At 42.7% G+C, this 19695-nt stretch overlaps 1 protein-coding gene across 2 annotated transcripts in view; it reads left to right on the top strand.

Moving 5' to 3' along the window:
* Positions 1 to 19695, top strand: part of LOC114503073 (zinc finger protein 709-like) — a 35876-nt gene that overhangs the window by 3056 nt on the left and 13125 nt on the right. The window contains exon 1 of one of the 2 annotated variants that reach the window (XM_028520454.2): positions 17319 to 17540. The exons of the other annotated variant lie outside the window; for it this stretch is intronic. Within the exon in view, the coding sequence (XP_028376255.1) occupies positions 17463 to 17540 (78 nt within the window). The 5' untranslated portion in view covers positions 17319 to 17462. Of the gene's footprint in view, positions 1 to 17318; positions 17541 to 19695 lie in introns of those variants that run through there. 2 annotated transcript variants of the gene reach the window in all.

Genomic DNA, 19695 nt, shown 5'->3' with positions numbered 1-19695 from the left:
ATTTATCTTCCTGGCACTGGAACCCTAGGCTGGGTGGTCTGGTTTGGGGCTGGGATCCCTCACTCTCGAGGTATCCCTCCTGATTTTTATCTGCCACACGTGAATGTGGGACTGCCCACTCTGGGTCTCTGTGCCACTCCATGCCTCTCCATGCCTTGTGTCTCTGCCCCTCCTACCCATCTGGATGAATGTAGCTTCTTTTTTTTTAAGCACATTTTATTGATTATGCTATTATAGTTGTCCCTTTTTTGCCTCCCTTTTATCCCCTTCATCCCCTTCCTCCATGTATCCCCTTTCCTCCAGCATTATCCCCCACTTTAGTTCCTGTCCACGGGTCATACATGTAAATTCTTTGGCTTCTCCATTTCCTATACTATTCTTAACCTCCCCCTGTCTATTTTGTATCTACCAATTATGCTTCTTATTCCCTGTACCTTTTCCCCCATTCTCCTTCCTCCCCCTCCTGCCGATAACCCCCATGTGATCTGCATGTCTATGACTCTCTTCCTGTTCTAGTTGTTTGCTTAGTTTGTTTTTCTTTTTGTTTTTTAGGTTCAGTTGTTGATAGTTGTAAGTTTGTTATCATTTTACTATTCATATTTTTTATCATTTTCATTTTCTTAGATAAGTCCCTTCAGCATTTCATATAATAAGGACTTGGTGATGATGAACTCCTTTAATTTGACCTTATCTGGAAAGCACTTTATCTGCCCTTCCATTCAAAATGATAGCTTTGCTGGTTAGAGTAATGTAGGTTGTATGTCCTTGCTTTTCATCACTTTGAATATTTCCTTCCAGCCCCTTCTTGCCTGTAAGATTTCTTTTGTGAAATCAGCTGATAGTCTTACGGGAACTCCTTTGTAAGTACCTCTCTCCTCTTGCTGCTTTTACAGTTCTCTCCTTATCTTTAATCTTAGGCAATTTAATTATGATGTGTTTTGGTGTGTTCCTCTTTGGGTCCAACTGTTTTGGGACTCTCTGAGCTTCCTGAACTCATATGTCTATTTACTTTGCCAGCTTAGGGAAGTTTTCTCTATTATTTTTTAAAATAAGTTTTCAATTTCTTGGTCTTTCTCTTCTCCTTCTGGTACTCCTATGATTCGGATGTTGGAACATTTAAAGTTGTCCCAGAGGTTCCATGAGCCTCTCCTCATTTTTTTTGAATTGTTGTTTTTTCATTCTGTTCCAGTTGAATGTAAATTTCTTCCTTCTGTTCCAAATCATTGATTTGAGTCCCAGTTCCTTACTTTCACTGTTGGTTCCCTGTTCGTTTTTCTTTATTTCACTTTTGTATAGCCTTTACTTCTCCCTTTATTTTGTGGCTGTACTCAATCATTTCTGTGAGCATCCTGATTACCAGTGTTTTGAACTTTGCATCTGATAGGTTGGATATCTCTTAGTCACTTAGTTCTTTTTCTGGAGTTTTGATCTGTTCTCTCATTTGGTCCATATTTCTTTGTCTCAGTGCACCTGTTACATTGTAAGGGGCAGAGCTTTAGGTATTCTCCAGGGTAAGGCAGCCCTGAATCGGCTTCTTTAAATCCTTGGTTGTCAGATTCTCACACAGCTCAACTTTCTAATGAATCTGGGTGATATGGGTGTTGTAGTCTAGTTGTATTTTTTGTTGTAGTTGTGTAAGGAGGTGAAGCGTGTTTACCTATGCTAGGAATTCAAAGTCCAGCCCTCTGACTTCTTTAGTGAAAGGTTTTAAGCCAGACTGTTGTGTTCATGGGCATCCATGTTAACACACCTCTGAATACCAGAAAGAATGCCCTTGCGAGAGTAAGCATTAGACCTCGAGAGAGCACATAATCTTGTTAACTGTCCTGTAATCCAGTGTCCACCTTGCTTCCTCCCACTTCTGTGTAATCTTTCTGACTTCTCTCCTTAATTTCAAATGCATAAAAGAAATTTCAAAACTGTTATTCTTGGGAGCATTTCAGATCTTGCTCCACAGTACATATCATCAGTTTGGTTAAAATAAACTTTTTTATTTTTTGAACCCTTACCTGAGGATATATTTGTTGATTTTAGAGAGAATAAGGAAGAAGAGACAGACAGACGGACGGACGGACAGACATGGATCCGTTGCCTCCCACATGCACCCTGACCTGGGATCAAACCGCAACCTCTCAGATAAACTCTTGTAAACATTCTCCACAGGTTTTGCATCAACATTTACTTGGTAGCTGGCAGGAATTCGAAGAAGCCCACCCAGGACCACCCCATGGACCTGGGCCCAGTGCTAGGTGCAAGCAGGGGCCCTTCGTGCCCCACTGGCTCCTTGCTCTGCATCAGGTGAATTTGGTTGAGTTTCTCTCAGAATTGTGGGTCTCCTTGCTTTAAGGAGCAGGCCATGACTGTATTTAAGCTGTTCTCAGAAAATCCTCAAGGTATATAAAGGTCGAGATAACCCAGGGAAAGGGAGGAAAATGGTTTGCTGCTTTTAATTTTGCCTTTTAATTGAATTGCTTACCGAGAAGCTGAACATAATCTTTGCTGGTTAAATGAGAGACCAAACTCTCTTTAGCTGCAAAACAGAAAGGACACTAGCTTCCCCAGCATCAATAGCCAATGGGGCAACAAGCCCCGAATCTGGAGTGGCGGAGATGGTACCGCAAATGATCCAGTGCAGTAACACAGCGAACTCAGAGAAGCTGATCGGGGCCTGGGGAGAAGGGCAGGGCTTGCTGGAAAGGGTGAAGCCTGAGAGAGGGCCCGTGCCTTGGGAAGTGTCACAGTTTAGCTCGTGCTGGCCTTGCTCAGGTATTCCTAGGTGACTAAGAATCTTTGTGAGGTTACCTGAGGAAGTTTCTTCTAGGGTGTAAAGTGATCCTATAGGGACATCCACAGCATTTGGCTCATCTAGGGACATGCATGTGAGGGCTGGTTTCCCCCTAGAAGTTTGTTCTGGCCCTACAGATCTCAAAATCAACAGGGGAAATTGTGTCTCTTAGCCTGACAAGCCTCGTGGCAGTCAGCCTCCCATTAATAAATACTAAGATGGCTGAGATGAGGATCCTCTGATACCTCTAAATTAATTTTTGCATGCACAGTTAGAAAAAGCTAGCTATAAAATTAGGCAGAATGAATGGGAAATGTTAAATTGGTCTCTCAGCTTCCATTCAGATAAATAGATCAACCTATGACGCTGTTTGGGTGTCAACCCAATTCTTTGGGGTATTTTACTGTACTTACTTGAAAAGGGGAAGGTCATTTGAAACTTGACTTGTCAAGGACAGATGTAAATTGTAAATGCCTCCAAAACAAAATTTGAATCCAACTATGCTCTGTCTGCCTGCGTGTGTCTATATACGTATGTTGTAAATGTGTGATAATTTTCTACCTGTAGATGGTATTGTCAAAATTATTTTAAAGGCAAGCTCTTGTAAGAATCAGGTACTCTAAAATTCTCAGAAATAAACAGGCTGACAGCTGTCAGAGGGGAGGGGTGTTGGAGGATTGGAAGAAAAAGGTGGAGTGATTAAGCAAAAAAAAAAAACCAAAAACTCATAGATGCAAACAGCAGTATGGTGATTGCCAGAGGAAAAGGAGGCAGGGATGGGAGGAGGAAGAAGAGGGTAAATGGGAGATACACGGTGACAAAAGGAGACTTGACTTTGGGTGGTAAACACACAACACAGCATACAGGTAATGCATATAGAATTGTACACCTGAAACCTATGTAATTTTATTAATCCATGTCACACCAATTAATTCAATAAAAATTTAAAATAAATACAGTTCTCAGAAATATAGAAACTAACTCAAAAGCTTTTCAAGTTCACGTGATCTGAGATTAATTCTTAGTAAATAAAAGCTGGCTTATATTTGTTGGTTTGAGTGAAACAGACATGTCTTCATTTTGCCTAGGTTTTACAAAATAAAGTCCATGTTAATAATGACTTTTGTGTCTATGAAAAGCGTTTCTAGCAGTTATAAAATGTCCAAGATATGGATTAAGCGCGGGCTGGGAACCAAAGTGTCCCAGGCTCGATTCCCAGCCAGGGTACATTCCTGGGTTGCAGGCCATAACCCCCAGCAACCGCACATTGATGTTTCTCTCTCTCTCTCTCTCTCTCCCCCTTCCCTCCCTAAAAATAAATAAAATATTTTAAAAAAAAGAAAAAAAATGTCCAAGATAAAGAATGCTAAATGAGCCCTGGCTGGTGTAGCTCAGTGGATTGAACGCAGGCTACGAACCAAGGGGTTGCCAGTTCAATTCCCAGTCAGGGCACATGCCTGGGTTGCAGGCCAGGTCCCTGGTACAGAGCACTTTAGAGGCAACCACACATTGATAATCCTCTCCCTCTCATTCTCCTCCTCTTCACCTCTCTCTAAAAATGAAAAAATAAAACCTTAAGAAAAAAAAAGTCTGTGCTTGTTTAAAAAAAAAAGAATGCTAAATGATTACTTCTTAGTCTTCAGTAGAAATTAAGGTTGTAAGGGTTAAAAATCTCAATTATATGTTAGGAGTAACTTTGCAGTGTTTCAAAAAAGCCCCCAAAACACCTCAAAATTTGAAATTGCATGGGAAACATTTAAAATAACTGATGAAACACTCCTAGGGTATATGGTGTGGGTAAACGATGGTTGCACATTACAGAATAGTTGGAGCCGGTTCTTCCCTGCTCCCCACCTCCCCATTTTTAGGTGCTTTCATTCCTTCACACATCACAGAGCATTTAAGCTGCACTTAGATGGAGGGACTTATGAGCTGAAATTATTAAAAGGAAACAACTTACACTAATGCCCTGTCTTGATAAAGTTATTTCAAGAATATGCCAAGTTAGTAACTTTTCTTTCATGGCGAGCTCCCAGAAAAGGCTTCACAGATTGTTACTGTCACCTGTACATCTACAGACGGATATTGAACTCAGGATCCATTTTGTCTGATTGTCTTTGTCTGCTAATACATTAGTCATAACAACAGTTATGCTTGTTCTTTGGGTTTTTCCACACATAGTCCAACTGTTTGTGGTTACTGCACATGTATAAGATAACTAACTGTTAATGCTCTTTTCATGCTCATGTAAATGTTATACTAAATGCCAAATGTAGAAAGATGAGAAGGCAAAACTCGGACTGTGATAGTTCATAGGACAGAAATGATCCAGAGTGTTTTGTTTTGTTTTGTTTTGTTTTGTTTGGACAACGAAGGCCACAACCTTGTTTCCCCGCCCCTCCCATTTTGGGGAAGATCCCCTCATTACGGGATCGCCCCATTCCCGTGGTCAACAAAACAACATCAGAACTGAGATTTCCTAGGATTGAGCCTTCCTAATGCTGTGAGACCACACTGTCCGAGCAGAAGGTTGGTCATCAGTGCATCTTTTGGATTGATTTATGACCAAAAAGGGGAACTGTGGAGGAAAAGGGGGGTTTTATGAAGTTACCTCACAGGGTGATGTCGTAAATTCCGAACTGGGCAAGTCATGATGGTCGGTCACCATGCGGGCCTAGAACTTCTTTAGTGAAAGGTTTTAAGGCAGCTCTGCCCCTTGTTCTTCCGCAGCTGCGTTAACACCTTTGAAGTTCCAGAAGTGGGAGTACTATACCCCTCAAGAGAGCACATAATTTTGTTAACTCTCCTGTAATCCAATCCCCACCTTACTTTCTCCAATCTTCCTTACATCCCCTCCTCAATTTAAAACACATAAAAGAAGCTGCACAAAAGAAGGAGCATTTGGGTTCTTGTTCCATTGATGTATCATCAGTTTGGCTTAAATAAACTCATAAAAATTCCCCACAGGGTTGGACATTATTTTCATTGATACAGCATTGCATTACATGCATTGAATTTGTTTCTCTTTCTTTCCCTAGGGGTGTGGTGTGATTCTGGGTGTTGTTCATTATTTCTGGGTGATTCACACCAGAGTGTTCAATTATACCATAATCAATTGTTTAAAGAACAGTTTCTTGGCATAGAAATAACAATGAATTAACATTATTTTCTGAAAGCAGTAGACACTTGAGGGGTTTTTTTGTTGAGCTATCAAAACACCTTACGATTTTACTCCCTCCTTTACACATAAATTCTGGGTTTGAGTGATTTTGCTGAATTGTTCAAATACTGGCTTCATGTATTTAAAATACCAGTGGTGGTCCACAGCTATCCCTTTGGGGAGTAGAGCCTGAGGTTTGTGTCACTAAGCCAAGAACCCTCCCCCAACCTTGACCTGCAAAAAGAAGTACACACTTAAAGGCTCAGTTATTCTTCCTGGGAGTCCTACCTGCTCACACCCCCATGGAAGGAGCCTGTGCACTGAGAAGCGGCAGCCCTGGAAAGCTGGGGCATATGTGCACATTGGGGGAGGGGGGTGATGCTCTTTCTGAGGTTTAAGTTGTGGCTCCCCGGGGTCTGTTTCTAGACATAAGATGGAGTTTTGCATCCACAGTGTGGGTGCATTCAGTGTAATTCGTGCACATTGAGAAAGTCTGTGAAAGTCAAGAGCCTGTGACCTTGGTTAGGGTCTTGGAGTTTATTTGGGTCAGAACCTGATGCTGAATCCAGCTGAGTGTTTCTTTGCTGTGAGCTGAAGCCCAAGAGAGGGAGCATTTCCATTATTCCCCGGGGAGAGGAGGGTGTCAGAGCTCCCAGAGTTCACTCCTGGGGCTGAGCAGGTGTCCTCCTTCCCCTTGTCCCCAGGAACTGTCCCATCCAGGGGCTCTGACTCAACCTGGAGAGTCAGGATGTGGAAACTTCTGAAAGGGGCTCCTCCTGCCCTGTGGGAAGCCTGCTGCTCTTCTGAGCTGACGCCAAACTTGTTACTTTCCTTTGGATCCTTTATCCACTGATAGTGCAGCCCTTTGGCCCCACTGAGAACTTGGGCCATGAAACTGATATGATAGGTATGAAGTGAGGGAAGCAAGAAAATTATGGGAACGAATAGAATTTTCGTTCCTCTTAGGCAAGAGAATGTGAAGATATGAGATGAATGCATTCAAGTTTGGGGGCATGTTTTTCATTTTCAGATCAGCATTTGTATGTGCGTGCCCCTAGAGAATATTAACGTTTTAAAAGCTAAAGCGGCTGAATTTCTGTTTAATTAATGTGAGAAAAACGAATCCAGTCTTTTGTAAATCTTTAAAATCCTACCACATTTAAAGAACTAAACTCAAACCCCTGTTTCATCGTGATGTGCTTATTTCTGGAAATGCTTGGGAGGCGAGGGGAGGGGCAACAACACCCTGCCGTGCCCTCTCGGTCCGCAAGAGGTTGGAGATTTTCGTTTGTATGGTTCTCACATAACCATCAGTGTTAAAGGGTGTGAATCTTAGAGTGGTTAGTAATTAGTAAATTGTGGTGTATATAAATTTCTGTGTTTATTTTAAATAAATCTGTAAGAAAAATCTAAGGTAAACAGGCCCCCTGCAAATATAGTCTAGTCCATCCAGCACTATTAACCCACCACCCCCAAATTCAGATTTGATAATTTTTTGAGCCTCCTGTTAATGTTTCTTTGAAATTTTATTTATTGATTTTTAGAGAGAGAGCAAGGAAGGGGCAGGAAGAGGGAGACAGAGAAACATCAGCTTGTTCTGTTTATTTACGCCTTCATTGGTTGATTCTTGCATGTGTCCTGACCAGAGATCAAGCCCACAACCTTGGTGTATCGGACAATGCTCTAACCAACTGAATTACCCGGCCAGGGCTAGTGTTTCTTTATATAAAAACAAGCTGTTGCAAGCAAATACATATTTTTATTACACATGTTTGTCCTTGTAATAAACTGTTAGACTCCATACTTTGTGGTGTTAGCTGGCCGCTAGGCCGCCACCTCCCTCTCCCGTGTCCGCACCTGGACAGGCAGATGAGAAAATCCAGGGCTCCCTCCTCTGGCACTGGCTTCAGATCCCAACCACACAAGCCCTTCTGTGAGCAGAACTCTTGCCCTGGCCCCGACCCCAACCACAGTGAACACCCTAGGCCAGGCTCCTTTCATTGTTTCCTGACACCATTTCAGAGCTGTTAAGAGGCCGTCCTCGCTTCTCAGAGACCTCTGTTATGTGTAAGCCTTTCCTAACCTTTGGCCATGCTGGAATCAGTCTCAACATATGAATCACGCCTCTGCAGGTGAATGTAACAGTTGGCTGTGTGAGCAGCGTGTCCAGACAAGGGCACCCCCAGGTCTGTCTTCCCTTGCTCCGACTTGCTCATCTGCTCTGCTCCTGGTGTGGCCTGTGCTGTGGCCACAGGTGGGGTGGGGGTTTGCAGAGCTGCTACTGGGCCTGCCACACCTCAGTGCTGTGTGCCGCCGACCAGAGTGGGCAGTTTTGGGAATATCTAGGTGTTTGGGAGTAGGAGTGTGGGATCGAGGCCCTCCTTAAAGTGATCCTGGGTCGATGTCTTTGCTGGGATTTATCTGTGTTAAGAGTGAAGCTGTGGCTGATGCTGGGTTGGCCCCAACATACCCTCAGGATTGTGGTAGGAAAGCAAGATTGCACCTGTGTGAGAGGTGGGCCCACCCAGTGGTCACTCCTGAAACAGCATTTATTTAAAAAGAGAAGAAAGGGCAAAAGGCAGTAAGTATCCAACTGAGTCCACCCCCCTAATATCCAAGGGCTCCCCAGGACCCTAAATTACCTCTACTGCTGTTGTTCCTTCCTCTACTGCACAAAAATCCTGACTCTTGGAGTTAAAGGGACACTGCCCATGGCATCCTGTGGCACAGCAAAGGGATTAGTCCTGACCTTACTTCAGCTAAGGTCCTTGAACTCTGTAAAGCAACCAGGTGTCATGGGGGAGGCCCCTAACCCTGACAGCACTGGCTAGAGGCACCCAGGAATAAAAAAATTGCAAATACAAGCATACCTCGTTTAATTGCACTTTGCTTTATTGAACTTCACTTTATTGCACTTCACAGATGTTATGTACTTTTTTTATTTTTTTAAAGATTATTTGATTTTTAGACAGGAAAGGAAGAGGAACAACAATGTTTGGTTGCACCTCATGCACTCCCTGCCAGGAACCTGGCCTGCAATCCAGGCATGTGCCCTGACCGGGAATCAAACCAGCAACTCTTTGATTTGCAGGCCAGTACTCAATCCACTGAGCCACACCAGCCAGGGTAGATGTTGCATTTTTTACAAATCAAAGGCAAGACCTTCCACCAGCAAAAAGATTAGAACTCACTTTATTGCTGTACTCACTTTGATGGTCTGGAACCAAACCCACAATATGTCAGCGGTGTGCCTGTACTAGGAGAGAGGACACCCCCTTTCCTGAAGTAGAGCAGGTCTTCAGTTAATGTGGTTTTGTTTAAGGTCATTTTGTTTTAATGTTGATGAGGGCAGGGAAAGTGAGACAAAGCAGTGAGACTCACGGGCAGTGTCCCACATCACTAGAGAAGCCAAATAAATAAATGCTTAATCACTAGAGGGAAAAAGAATCACAGGCCCAACAAGGGATTCTCTTTTGGCTGTGAGGTGTGTTGCTTTGGGGAAGGGATGATGTGGGTAAAGTGAAACTGTTATTCTCTTTTTTTTAATTTATTTATTTTCAAGAGAAAAGGGAGGGAGAGAAACATCGATGTGCAAGAAATACATGGGTCAATTGCCTCTTGCACGCCCCCAACTGGGGACCTGGCCCACAACCCAGGCATGTGCCCAGACTGAGAATCAAACCAGCAACCTTTTGGTTCTCAGGCCAGCACTCAATCCACTGAGCCACACCAGCCAGAGCTGAAACTGTTATTCTTACTGCCTGTGGTGTGTCTGTTGTTAGTTTAATTGCTCCAGTGCTGGAACTTCTCCACTGGACTCCCAGCAAAAGATACTCTCATCTTTGCATGGTTGTTAAAATCAGCACACTCTGGCGAGATTTTGTTAGGAAACTCATATTCCACCAGCTGCTGCTGTGTCTTTCACTTGTTGCACTTAGACCATTGATGTTCGTAGTCATTATTGGTATCACTGGATTAACATCTACCATATCTTTTTCTACCATTTTTGTTGATGTTCTTTCTTTCTTTCTTCCACATCTACCTCGAGCATTTTACCAGATTCCACTTTTTGTCTTTTAGCATATCATACCTTATTTATATTACTTTTTCAGTCATTGCCTTGAGTTTGCAGTATACATTTACAACTAACCCACATCCTCTCTGAGGTGACACCATAGCACTTCACTGGGAGAGCAAATTCCCCATAACAGCCTTCCCAACTTCCCTCTCCCTGTTCCTTGTGACGCTGCTGTCATTTGTCTCACGTATCTAAAAGCTGTAATCACTGAATACATTGCTGCTTGTATCATTTTCAACAAAATGTTGTCTGTTAGATTCATTAAGAATAACAACTACAGCCCTGGCTGGCGTAGCTCAGTGGATTGAGCATGGGCTGGAAACCAAAGTGTCCCAGGTTCGATTCCCAGCCAGGGTACATTCCTGGGTTGCAGGCCATAACCCCCAGCAACCGCACATTGTTTTTTCTCTCTCTCTCCCCCCCTCTCTCTCTCTCTCTCTCTCTCCCTCTCTCTCTCTCTCTCTCCCCCCCGCCCTCCCTTCCCTCTCTAAAAATAAATAAATAAAATCTTAAAAAAAAGAATAACAACTACAAATGACCTTATTTTACCATTATTTATTCCTTCTCTAACACTCTACCCTCATCATTTACCTTCTTCCTGATGAATTTCTTTTAACATTCTGTGCAAAGCAGAGGATTGCTGAAAATTCCCTCAATTTTTGTCTCAGTTTTGAAAGATAATTTGGCTTGACACAAAATTCTAGTTGGATAGTTTCTCTTTCAACACTTTATTTCACAAAACTCTCTTCCTGCTTTCATGATTTCTGAGACAAAGTCCAATTTCATTCTTATCCTTTTTTCCAATTTCATTCTTATCCTAGTTTTTCTATATGGTGTTTTCCCCTTCATTTAAGATTTTCTCTTTTATTTTTCTCAATTTTGAATATAATATTTCTAGGTGTACATTTTCAGGTTTTTATCTTATTTGTGAACTTCTTAGATCTTTGTTTTGGTGGCTATCATTAATTTTGGAGAAGTCTCACTCATTACTGGTTTACTTATTTCTTCTTTTATTTTCCTTTATGTGTTCCCATTATGTGTATGTTATACCTTTTGTAATTGTCCCAAAGTTCTTGGACCTCTGTGGGGGTTTTTAAAGATTTTATACTGAAAATACTTTTGGCTTTTTATTACAGAGAAACTAAAAGATAAATTTGGGTTTGTTAGTAAACACATCACACTGAAAGACCATACTATTTATTTTTTTATTTATTTTTGAGAGAGGAGAAGGGAGGGAGAAAACAGGGAGAGAAACATCAATGTGCAAGAAATACATGGATCAGTTGCCTCTTGCACACCCCCAACTGGGTACCTGGCCCACAACCCAGGCCTGTGTCCTGACTGGGAATCAAACTGACAACCTTTCAGTTTGTAGGCTGGTGTTCAACCCACTGAGCCACAACAGCCAGGGCCGATTCTTTCTTTCCTTCCTTTTCCTCCCTCCCTCCCTCCCTCCCTTCCTTCCTTCCTCCCTTCCTCCTCCCTCTCTCTCTCTCTCTCTCTCTCTCTCTCTCTCTCTTTCTTTTCCTTTCCCCTTTCCCTTCCCTTTTCAGTGTGGAAGTTTCTATTGATGTCTCAAGTTCACTGATTCTTTCCTCACATATTTCCACTGTTATTGATGAGCCCCCAAATAAATTCTACATTTCTGCACTGTTGTGTTTTATTTCTTACATTTCCCATTTGGTTATTTCTTAGGGTTTCCATCTCTGCTTACATCGCCTATCTGTTCTTGCATATTGCCCATTACTTCCTTTAGATCAATTAGCATATTTTTTATGGTTTCTTTACATTTTTGGTCTAATAATTCCAACATATCTGTCACATCTGAATCATGTTCTACATTTGAATTATGTTCTTTTGCTTGTTCTATCTCTTCATCTTTGTCTTTTAATTCTTTTAGCCTGCCTTTTAATTTTTTCATGAATGCCGGATTTGATGTGCTGTGAAAATGGAGCTGAGGAAAGTAGGCCATTAGTGTGAGATGTTTTGTTTGCCTGACTAGGGTTTAAGGCTGTGCTTACTAATTGCTAAAACAGAGGCTACAGTGTACTCAGGCATTCTTGCTTTTTTTTTCCACGTCATCTTTAAGGTTCTGCAGAGGCTTCTTAAATAAGTTCTAAAACTTAAGTTCTTCCAGTGTGTTCCACTGTGGTTAAATAGGAGTGTCGCTGGAGCACTATGTTGTGGGTGGAGAGGAAGTGTTCTATAGTCTTATGATTTGGGATCTGTATTTTAATGTGCTTCTGTTCTGGGCTGTGACCTTCTGTGGTATAATAACAAAGATATTTGATCTAGCAAAGATCTCCTAAAGCCTTTGGACTTATGAATGATAAGGATGATGGGAACGTCTTATGTTCCCATGAAGAGACTGTTTGCTCACTCCTAGATAGTTTCAGGATGGATGTTAGTTGCCAGGAAGACCAAACTTTGATTAGAGGCTTAGAACTTTCCACCCAGCCCCCAGCCTCTGGGGAGGGAGAGGGCTACAGCTGAGTTAATCACCACTGTCCAGTGGTGCAGTCATGCCTTGGTAAGGAAACTGCATCCAAACCCCTAAACCTCTGGATTCAGAGATCCGAGCTGGTGAGCACACCAGTGTGCTGGGAGGCTGTCACACCTGCACCAGCCATGGAAACTCCCACCCTCCCACCCTCACTTTGCCCTGAGCTTACTTTCCATTTGGCTGTTTCTGACTTGTATCTTTTACAATCAACCAATAATAATAGAGCACTTTTCATAGTTCTAAGAATGGTTCTACTAAATTAACAAGCATGAGGGTGTGTCCAGTGAACCTCCAAATTTGTAGTCCACCATCCAGACACATACGTGGCCTGAGCCTCCCTTGTGGCTACGAGCATCTGAAGTAGAGGCCGTCTTGTGGGCCTGACACCTTAAACTGTGGAGTCTGATGTTAACTCTGGTTAGTGTTAGAATTGAATTGAACTGTAGGCCACCCAGCTGGTGTCAGAGAGCTGGACAAGTGGTTTTGGAAGACATGCCACTTATTTGCTGTCAGGAGTTTTTTAAAAAAATCTCTCAATCTCACAAGTGTTTCAGAGTTCCACCCACTGTCAGCTTAGTGCAGGCAGAAAGACTGGAGGGGAGTTGCCTGTTTTCCTCCCCATGTCAGTTTGGCCGGTAACGCCCAGTCAGTCAGGCACTGGTGAAACAATCTTTGAGGACAGGTGCTGTTAGAACAGAATATTGTGGGCATATTTCAGTCTGGCTATTTTTCTCTTCTTTCCAGTTTTGGAAGACAGCAGTTTGCCCTAGAATTAATGCTTTGACAGAGCTGAGTTGTTGGTTTTGTTACCTTTTTTCCTGGTGAGGCTAGGAATGCTACTTTTTAAGCTCCTTTCATGCCAGAGGATTAATCAGAAGTCTCTGACTCCATTAGTGAATGATTGACAGCTGACAGCTCTAAAAGCCTCACCCTCCTTCCTCCCCTGTGCCCCACGTCTGCACAGGTGATCAGGAAACCTGAGCACTCCCTCCTTTAGCACTGGCAAGAGAGTCAATCCCTAGAAGCCCCTGCCCTATGTACAAAATCTCACCCTAGCCCACCCCTAACCTCATTTTAAAAAGCAAACAAAAAGAAAAAAAACAGGCTAGGCTCCTTTCCTTGCTGTCTCAAGGCATTTCCCACCTGCTGGAGAGGCCTGCCCTGCTCTCCCAGACACATCCATTATGGAAAGTATAAACCCTTTGATATGTTCCTGGTAGTAATATGTTGTCAAGCAAACCTAGAGCAAGGGCTCACCTGGGTCTGCAGGTGACCATAACAGATGTAGAGAAAGTAAAATGGTATATACAGGGTCTGGCACCAATAACACCCCTTTTTTATTACAAAATCTTTTATTACAAAATCATAAGCATATAATTCTGTAACATAACAATATTAAACTCAAGTACACCATATGACATTTTAGGTGAAATGTTTAAATTCTGTCCATCCCATGCCAGACATTCACGTACCCTACCAACCACACTCAAGTAGGCGTTACTTCTGCCAGGCCCTGTATGATGCAGTACACTTTACTTAATTGTTCTGTCATAAATTCTCCATATCTTTACATAATCGATACATTTTCAGCCTTTGTTCTTAAAAGGTACATATGATGATGAATTTATGTAACCTATTTTCCTAAATAGACACTTGGCTTGTTAGCAATTTCTGCTGCCGAACCATGAATGAAAGCTCAGATTGCCACTTTATTGATTTTTTTGGATTTTCTTATTGAATTTACTGGGGTTACACTGGTTCCCAAAACCATACAGCTGTCAAGGGTACAATTCAATGAAGCCTCATCTGCATGCTGCATCATGCACCCTGCATCGTGCACCCATTGCCCCAAGCAAAGTCTCTTTTTGACCCCATTTTGGAATGAGTTGGATTCTGATAAAGGATATATAGGCAGTTGGCCCTACTCTGGCTGTGGTGAAATGTATAGAATTACCTTCACTTTACATGACAGTAATTTGAAATACAAACATAAATACAGCTTCTGGGTAGCAGAGAAGCTTCAACAATGGGCCTGTCAAACCCCTGCAGAAGTGATAGAACTGGTGACCTGAGCCAAGAATGGCGGCTCTGTTTTTTGGATTCAGTCTGACAGTCATCTTTGTTTTACTCTTCTTTTTTTAAGATTTTATTTATTTTTAGGGAATGGGGAAGGGATGGAGAAAGAGAGGAAGAGAAACATCAAGGTGTAGTTGCTTCTTGCGCCCCCTACTGGGGAACTGGCTTGCAACCCAGACATGTGTCCTGATTGGGAATCAAACTGGTGACACTCTGGTTCGCAGGCTGGCACTCAATCCACTGAGCCACCCCAGCCAGGGCTCTGTTTTGATTAATACCTATCAATCTCTTATTGAGTTTTATGCTAGGCACAAAGGAGAAAATAAGCCACCTGTAAGATGTGCTGCTTTTTAAAATCTTATGGTCTGGTTGGGTAAGAGACCTTCAAATGCATGCATTCAAAGTTGATGATATGGTGCATGGTCAAATGTTAGGTTGTGAGCTAGTAAGTGCTCAGAGAAGAGTTAGGATCCCAGGAAGCTGGCCTAGTTGGTTGATGGGCTCAGCTAACTTGACTTCTCTGTTCTCGGAGTACTGCCAGAGAAGCTCATGTGCTAGCATGTGTGTGTGCCTAAGTGGGAGGGAGGATTAAGAGCAGAGCCTTGGCTGTGATACTGCTGTGGATCTGTTTTGAAGTTTGTATTTGAGCATCTGCAAAATCTAATCTAGAGATCTAGTCTTCTGGTAAAAATCACTTGCCAGGATAGCTTTCCACTTTAAAAAGTAACACAGGAGCTCTGGCTGGTGTGGTTCAGAGGATTGAGTGCCAGTCTTTGAACCGAAGTGTCACTGGTTTGATTCCCAACCAGAGCACATGCCTGGGTTGCCATTTGGGTCCCTAGTCAGGGGTGTGCAAGGGGCAACTTAACAACGTTTCTCTCCCTCTCTCCCTCCCTTCCCCTCTCTCTAAAAATAAAGTAAAATCTTCTTTAAAAATTAAAAAAAAATCCATCAATTTCATGTATATACAGAGAAATTACCATTTTCTTCAATGCCAAACACACATACAAATGTTAAACCTGTTACATGCCCCATTACAATATATGATAATGTTGTCATATATTTTATTTATATGAAGCTCTAGCTCCAACTCTCTAAGAAAACATACAGAAAGCAGTTGGGTCAAGAGAGAGAAAGAAATGAGCTGGGGCCAGTACCCAAGGACAGGATACTCCCATCAACATACACATTTCCTTTTGCTGCTCTTTCTGCTGTGGCCCTTAGAGCTGCTTGGATGGGGTGAACAGTGTTCTGATAGGGCAGCATGTTGAAAATTACTTCCCATGAGAAAAGTGAGGAAACAAATTGTAGTCCAGAGTAACCAAATTTAACATTCTATTTCTCTAAATCATTTATTCTTTCTTTTATTAAGTCACTGACTCTCTGGCCTCTTTCATGTTTAAATGTTATATATTTTGGGGAAGAGAGGAAAGGAAAGAGTGACATTAATAATTAAAAATAAACTGAAGGGAGAGGCAGGAATAAGACCCATTGTCCTTACAGCATTCTTATAAAAACATGCTTGGGCTATAGCTTTTGACTGAAGTCACATATTTCATGAGTTTTTTCCCCTCCCTATTATCTGCCAGGATCTGATATAAACCAGTCCATCCTAGATTTTTTAAGATTTCTTTTAAAAAAGAAAAAGAAAGTCCTGGCTGGTGTGGCTCAGTGGATTGAGCGCCTGCCTGCACACCAAAGAGTCACCAGTTTGATTCCCAATCAGGGCACATGCCTTGGTTATGAGCCAGGTCCCCAGTAGGGGGTGTGCAAGAGACAACCACACGTTGATGTTTCTCTTCCTCTTTTTCTCCCTCCTTTTCCCTCTCTCTAAAAATAATAAATAAAATTTTTAGGGGAAAAACCATCCTCTGTTCAATCAAAGCTTTTCTAAACTTTAATACTAGATGAGGGAAAAGCCAATGACACAATTAGCAACATATTTTGGCAGGAAACAAATTGCCACTTTACAGGGAAACAAACATATACAATTATATTGTTTTAAAAACTGAATTGCTTTTTAAAAACTTTATCAGATATATTCAGAAATGAATATACAAATTATGTCATGGTACCTGCCATTAAGTAATAATATGAACACCTGTGGAATCTATGGGCAGTGGTGAGAGTCTCCTGATATTCTTGTCCTTGACTCATCAGTCCTGCCCCACAGATGGCCACTGTCCTGATTCTTTGTTCTTCATACCTTTGCCATCTACTATTTTTCACCAAGCAGTGTTCTTACAGTTTTGCCTCCTTCGATCTTTCACCAAATGGGTATTAATGGAGTTCCTTGAAGAGGTTTTCCGGTGGCTACTTTGCCCCATATGTTTCACACATGCTTGCATCTGAGGCTGGGGGCCTGGTCCAGGACTATGAGGTTCAAACCTCCTTCCCACCAGAGCTAAGTGCCCCCGAGGCCGCAGGATTCTTTAATGTACCCAGATGAGTGGGATGGAAGGGCAGGCGTCTCCCTACAGGAAATGTCCACCATCAAAATGGAGCCAGAGTCATCCTTAAACATGGACAGGTCACTTATAAGAGCCTGTGTTTGCAAAGAAGGGTCACAGTTCCGTGAGTGGCCTGGTGGCCTAATGTTAAACTCAGTGTCCCCTTGAAAGGACAGACTCTAACCCTGTGCCAAGACAACTTCGGCTCCGAGATGAGACTTCGGCTGAAGTCACTCAGTCATGACAGGGCGGGGCCTTGCAACTGTCCAATCAGGGGAGTCCTTGGTACCACTTGTGGGGGCGGCGCTTTGAGGAAGGCGTGGACCGGTTGAATTGCGGACTGGTGGCTCCGCGCTCCTGCAGCGTTCTGGTCCTCCGCGCTTCTCTCAACGGCCTCAAGTGGCTACAACATGTCTTGTGGCTGTGGCCTGAACTTGCCGCGGGAGGGAGTTGTCATGTGGAAGGCAAACCCCAGGGACCGAGAAATGGTGAGTGCGCAGGGGCAGGTGTCGGGAGACGGGACAGGGAGCTGGTTGGAAGCTGGTGAGGTGCGGTTGGCTTCCCGGAGCTCACTCTGGAGTCTGAGGACCCACGTTGCCTCGGACGGCTGCCGCTCCGGCACGCAGCATCGGGCTTTGCCGGCAGGCTGGACCCGGGCTACCAGTCTTATCCCTGCGCTTGGTCGCATCACCCCTAGATTGTGCGGTGACCACGGGAAGGGTCATCGGGACCATTGTGACTCAGTCTCCAGGGTTCTGTGTGCAGCAGCTATGGTCTGTGGAGTCCCCAGTTCCTCTTTTCTGCCCAGGAGCCTTGTTTCCCCTCACTTTTCCAAATGTTTAGGAAGCAGGGCCTCAAATACACGACCCGCCCCCGGGCATAGCTCTTCTTAAGGCTGGCAGTGAAGCCCTAAACTTCCGGATCTTTCCCCGCATTCCCAGACGCCATCTTCTTCCCCTCTGCAGTTCAGAACATCATTATTAACTGTTTGTCCTCCGCAGTGCATTTCACACAGACGCAGTGTTTTATCATTTGTCCACTGAGTCACGGATGACTCTTTTCAAAGACTTCTTTTTGTGTATATTTTACATGAGAGGAAAGCCGGGAATAACCACCTGGAATATGTTGTATGAAATCCCCGAGCCCCCCACCCCCAAACCCTGATTGTTCCTGTAGGAACAGGCACCCTCTGGGAAGTCCGTTGCAGGTCTTTCTGGGAAGCTGCTGGGTGATGGGTGCTTTCAGCACAATTCCAGGCCAGGACTGCCCCTCCCTACTTTTGTCACTTAGAAAGGGTTTATTTATTAGAAACAGTTTTTCAATAAATTAGAGCTTGGGGTACAGTAAAAAGCATTTCCAAAGAGGCAAGAAAGAGGTGAGCTTAAGGGGAAAAAGTATTTCGTTATTGCATACATTAGTTAACATTTTTGTTTCCCTCCCCACCCCCCTAATGGGTGTAGTAGTATTCTGATATCATTATCTTTTGGGTGATTTCAAATGGCACGTCAGGGCTTAGAATTACAGCACCTAGAAGTGTTCCAATATGGTTGTTTACAAATCAGTTTCTTTGACATAATAATTAACATTTTTATTGACATTTTTATTTCTGGTAGAAATAGGTATTTGTGGGTTTCCTTGTTGAACTAGTAAAAGTCCCCTACAACTTTATTTCCTCCTTACACATGAATCCTGGGCTTAAGTGATTTTGCTGGATTCTTGGAACACTGGATTAATGTCATTTAAAATACAAATGGTGTCCAAAACATTGTGACCAGAAAGCAGGGGCCTGAGGCCAGTGACTCCAAACCAAGCCATTTTTGACATGTTTTTTGCATCCATGACATTGACAAAGTCTGTATATAAGTACCTGGCTCTACCGGATAGTGACACTGGAGAAAGTATGTGAAGGTCAGGAGTTCTGTTTCCTGGACAAAGGGTTTATGAATTTAGGACTTCATTTGGGTCAGACCCTTAAACTGAATCAGGCTTAGAGGTTCCTCACTGGAGAATGGAAGCCTGGGGGAGAGAGGTAAGGTTGTGGATGGAGTTCCCAGAAGTCACTCCTGGGGCTGCTCCCATGTCACCTATGGTCCTTCCGCAGGGACTGACCCACTTTAGGGGTCCTAGCTCAACCAGCAGTGTCTAGACTCCAAGCTTGGGAATGTGTTTAACTTTCGGAATGTGGATTTTTCTTCTTAACTGCTGGCTGCTTTATCTGAGCTGATTTTAATATTTGCATTTCTTTTCATTAGGTATCTTTGTCTATTGAATATATCAGTTATTTAACTGTAGTTTCTTTTAGCACTACACAATTTTATTTCCTGTATGATATGTAAGATTTTTGGTTTCTTAGATTTTGAAAATGTAAATTGATTGAGAAATAACTTTGTAAGACAAGAAAATCCTGGAACCAAAATAATTTTTGTTTCATTTTAGGCAACAGAATCTCAGGCTATGAGATGGGCATACATAAGTTCTCTGGCACATTTTTCAATTTAAAAATCAGTTTTTGTATGTACATGTCCCTAAAGAACTTTTATATTCTTAAAGCAAGTTAATTTTTATTTGAATTGATTGAGAAAAATAACTTGAACTTTGTACATCTTTGACAATCCTAGTCGGTTTCAGGATTAAATGCAAACC

The sequence above is a fragment of the Phyllostomus discolor genome, chromosome 8 (assembly GCF_004126475.2).
Source record: "Phyllostomus discolor isolate MPI-MPIP mPhyDis1 chromosome 8, mPhyDis1.pri.v3, whole genome shotgun sequence".
Taxonomy (NCBI): Eukaryota; Metazoa; Chordata; class Mammalia; order Chiroptera; family Phyllostomidae; genus Phyllostomus; species Phyllostomus discolor.
Note: the sequence above shows the minus strand (reverse complement) of the source record. Positions and strands in the feature narration are given on the sequence as shown.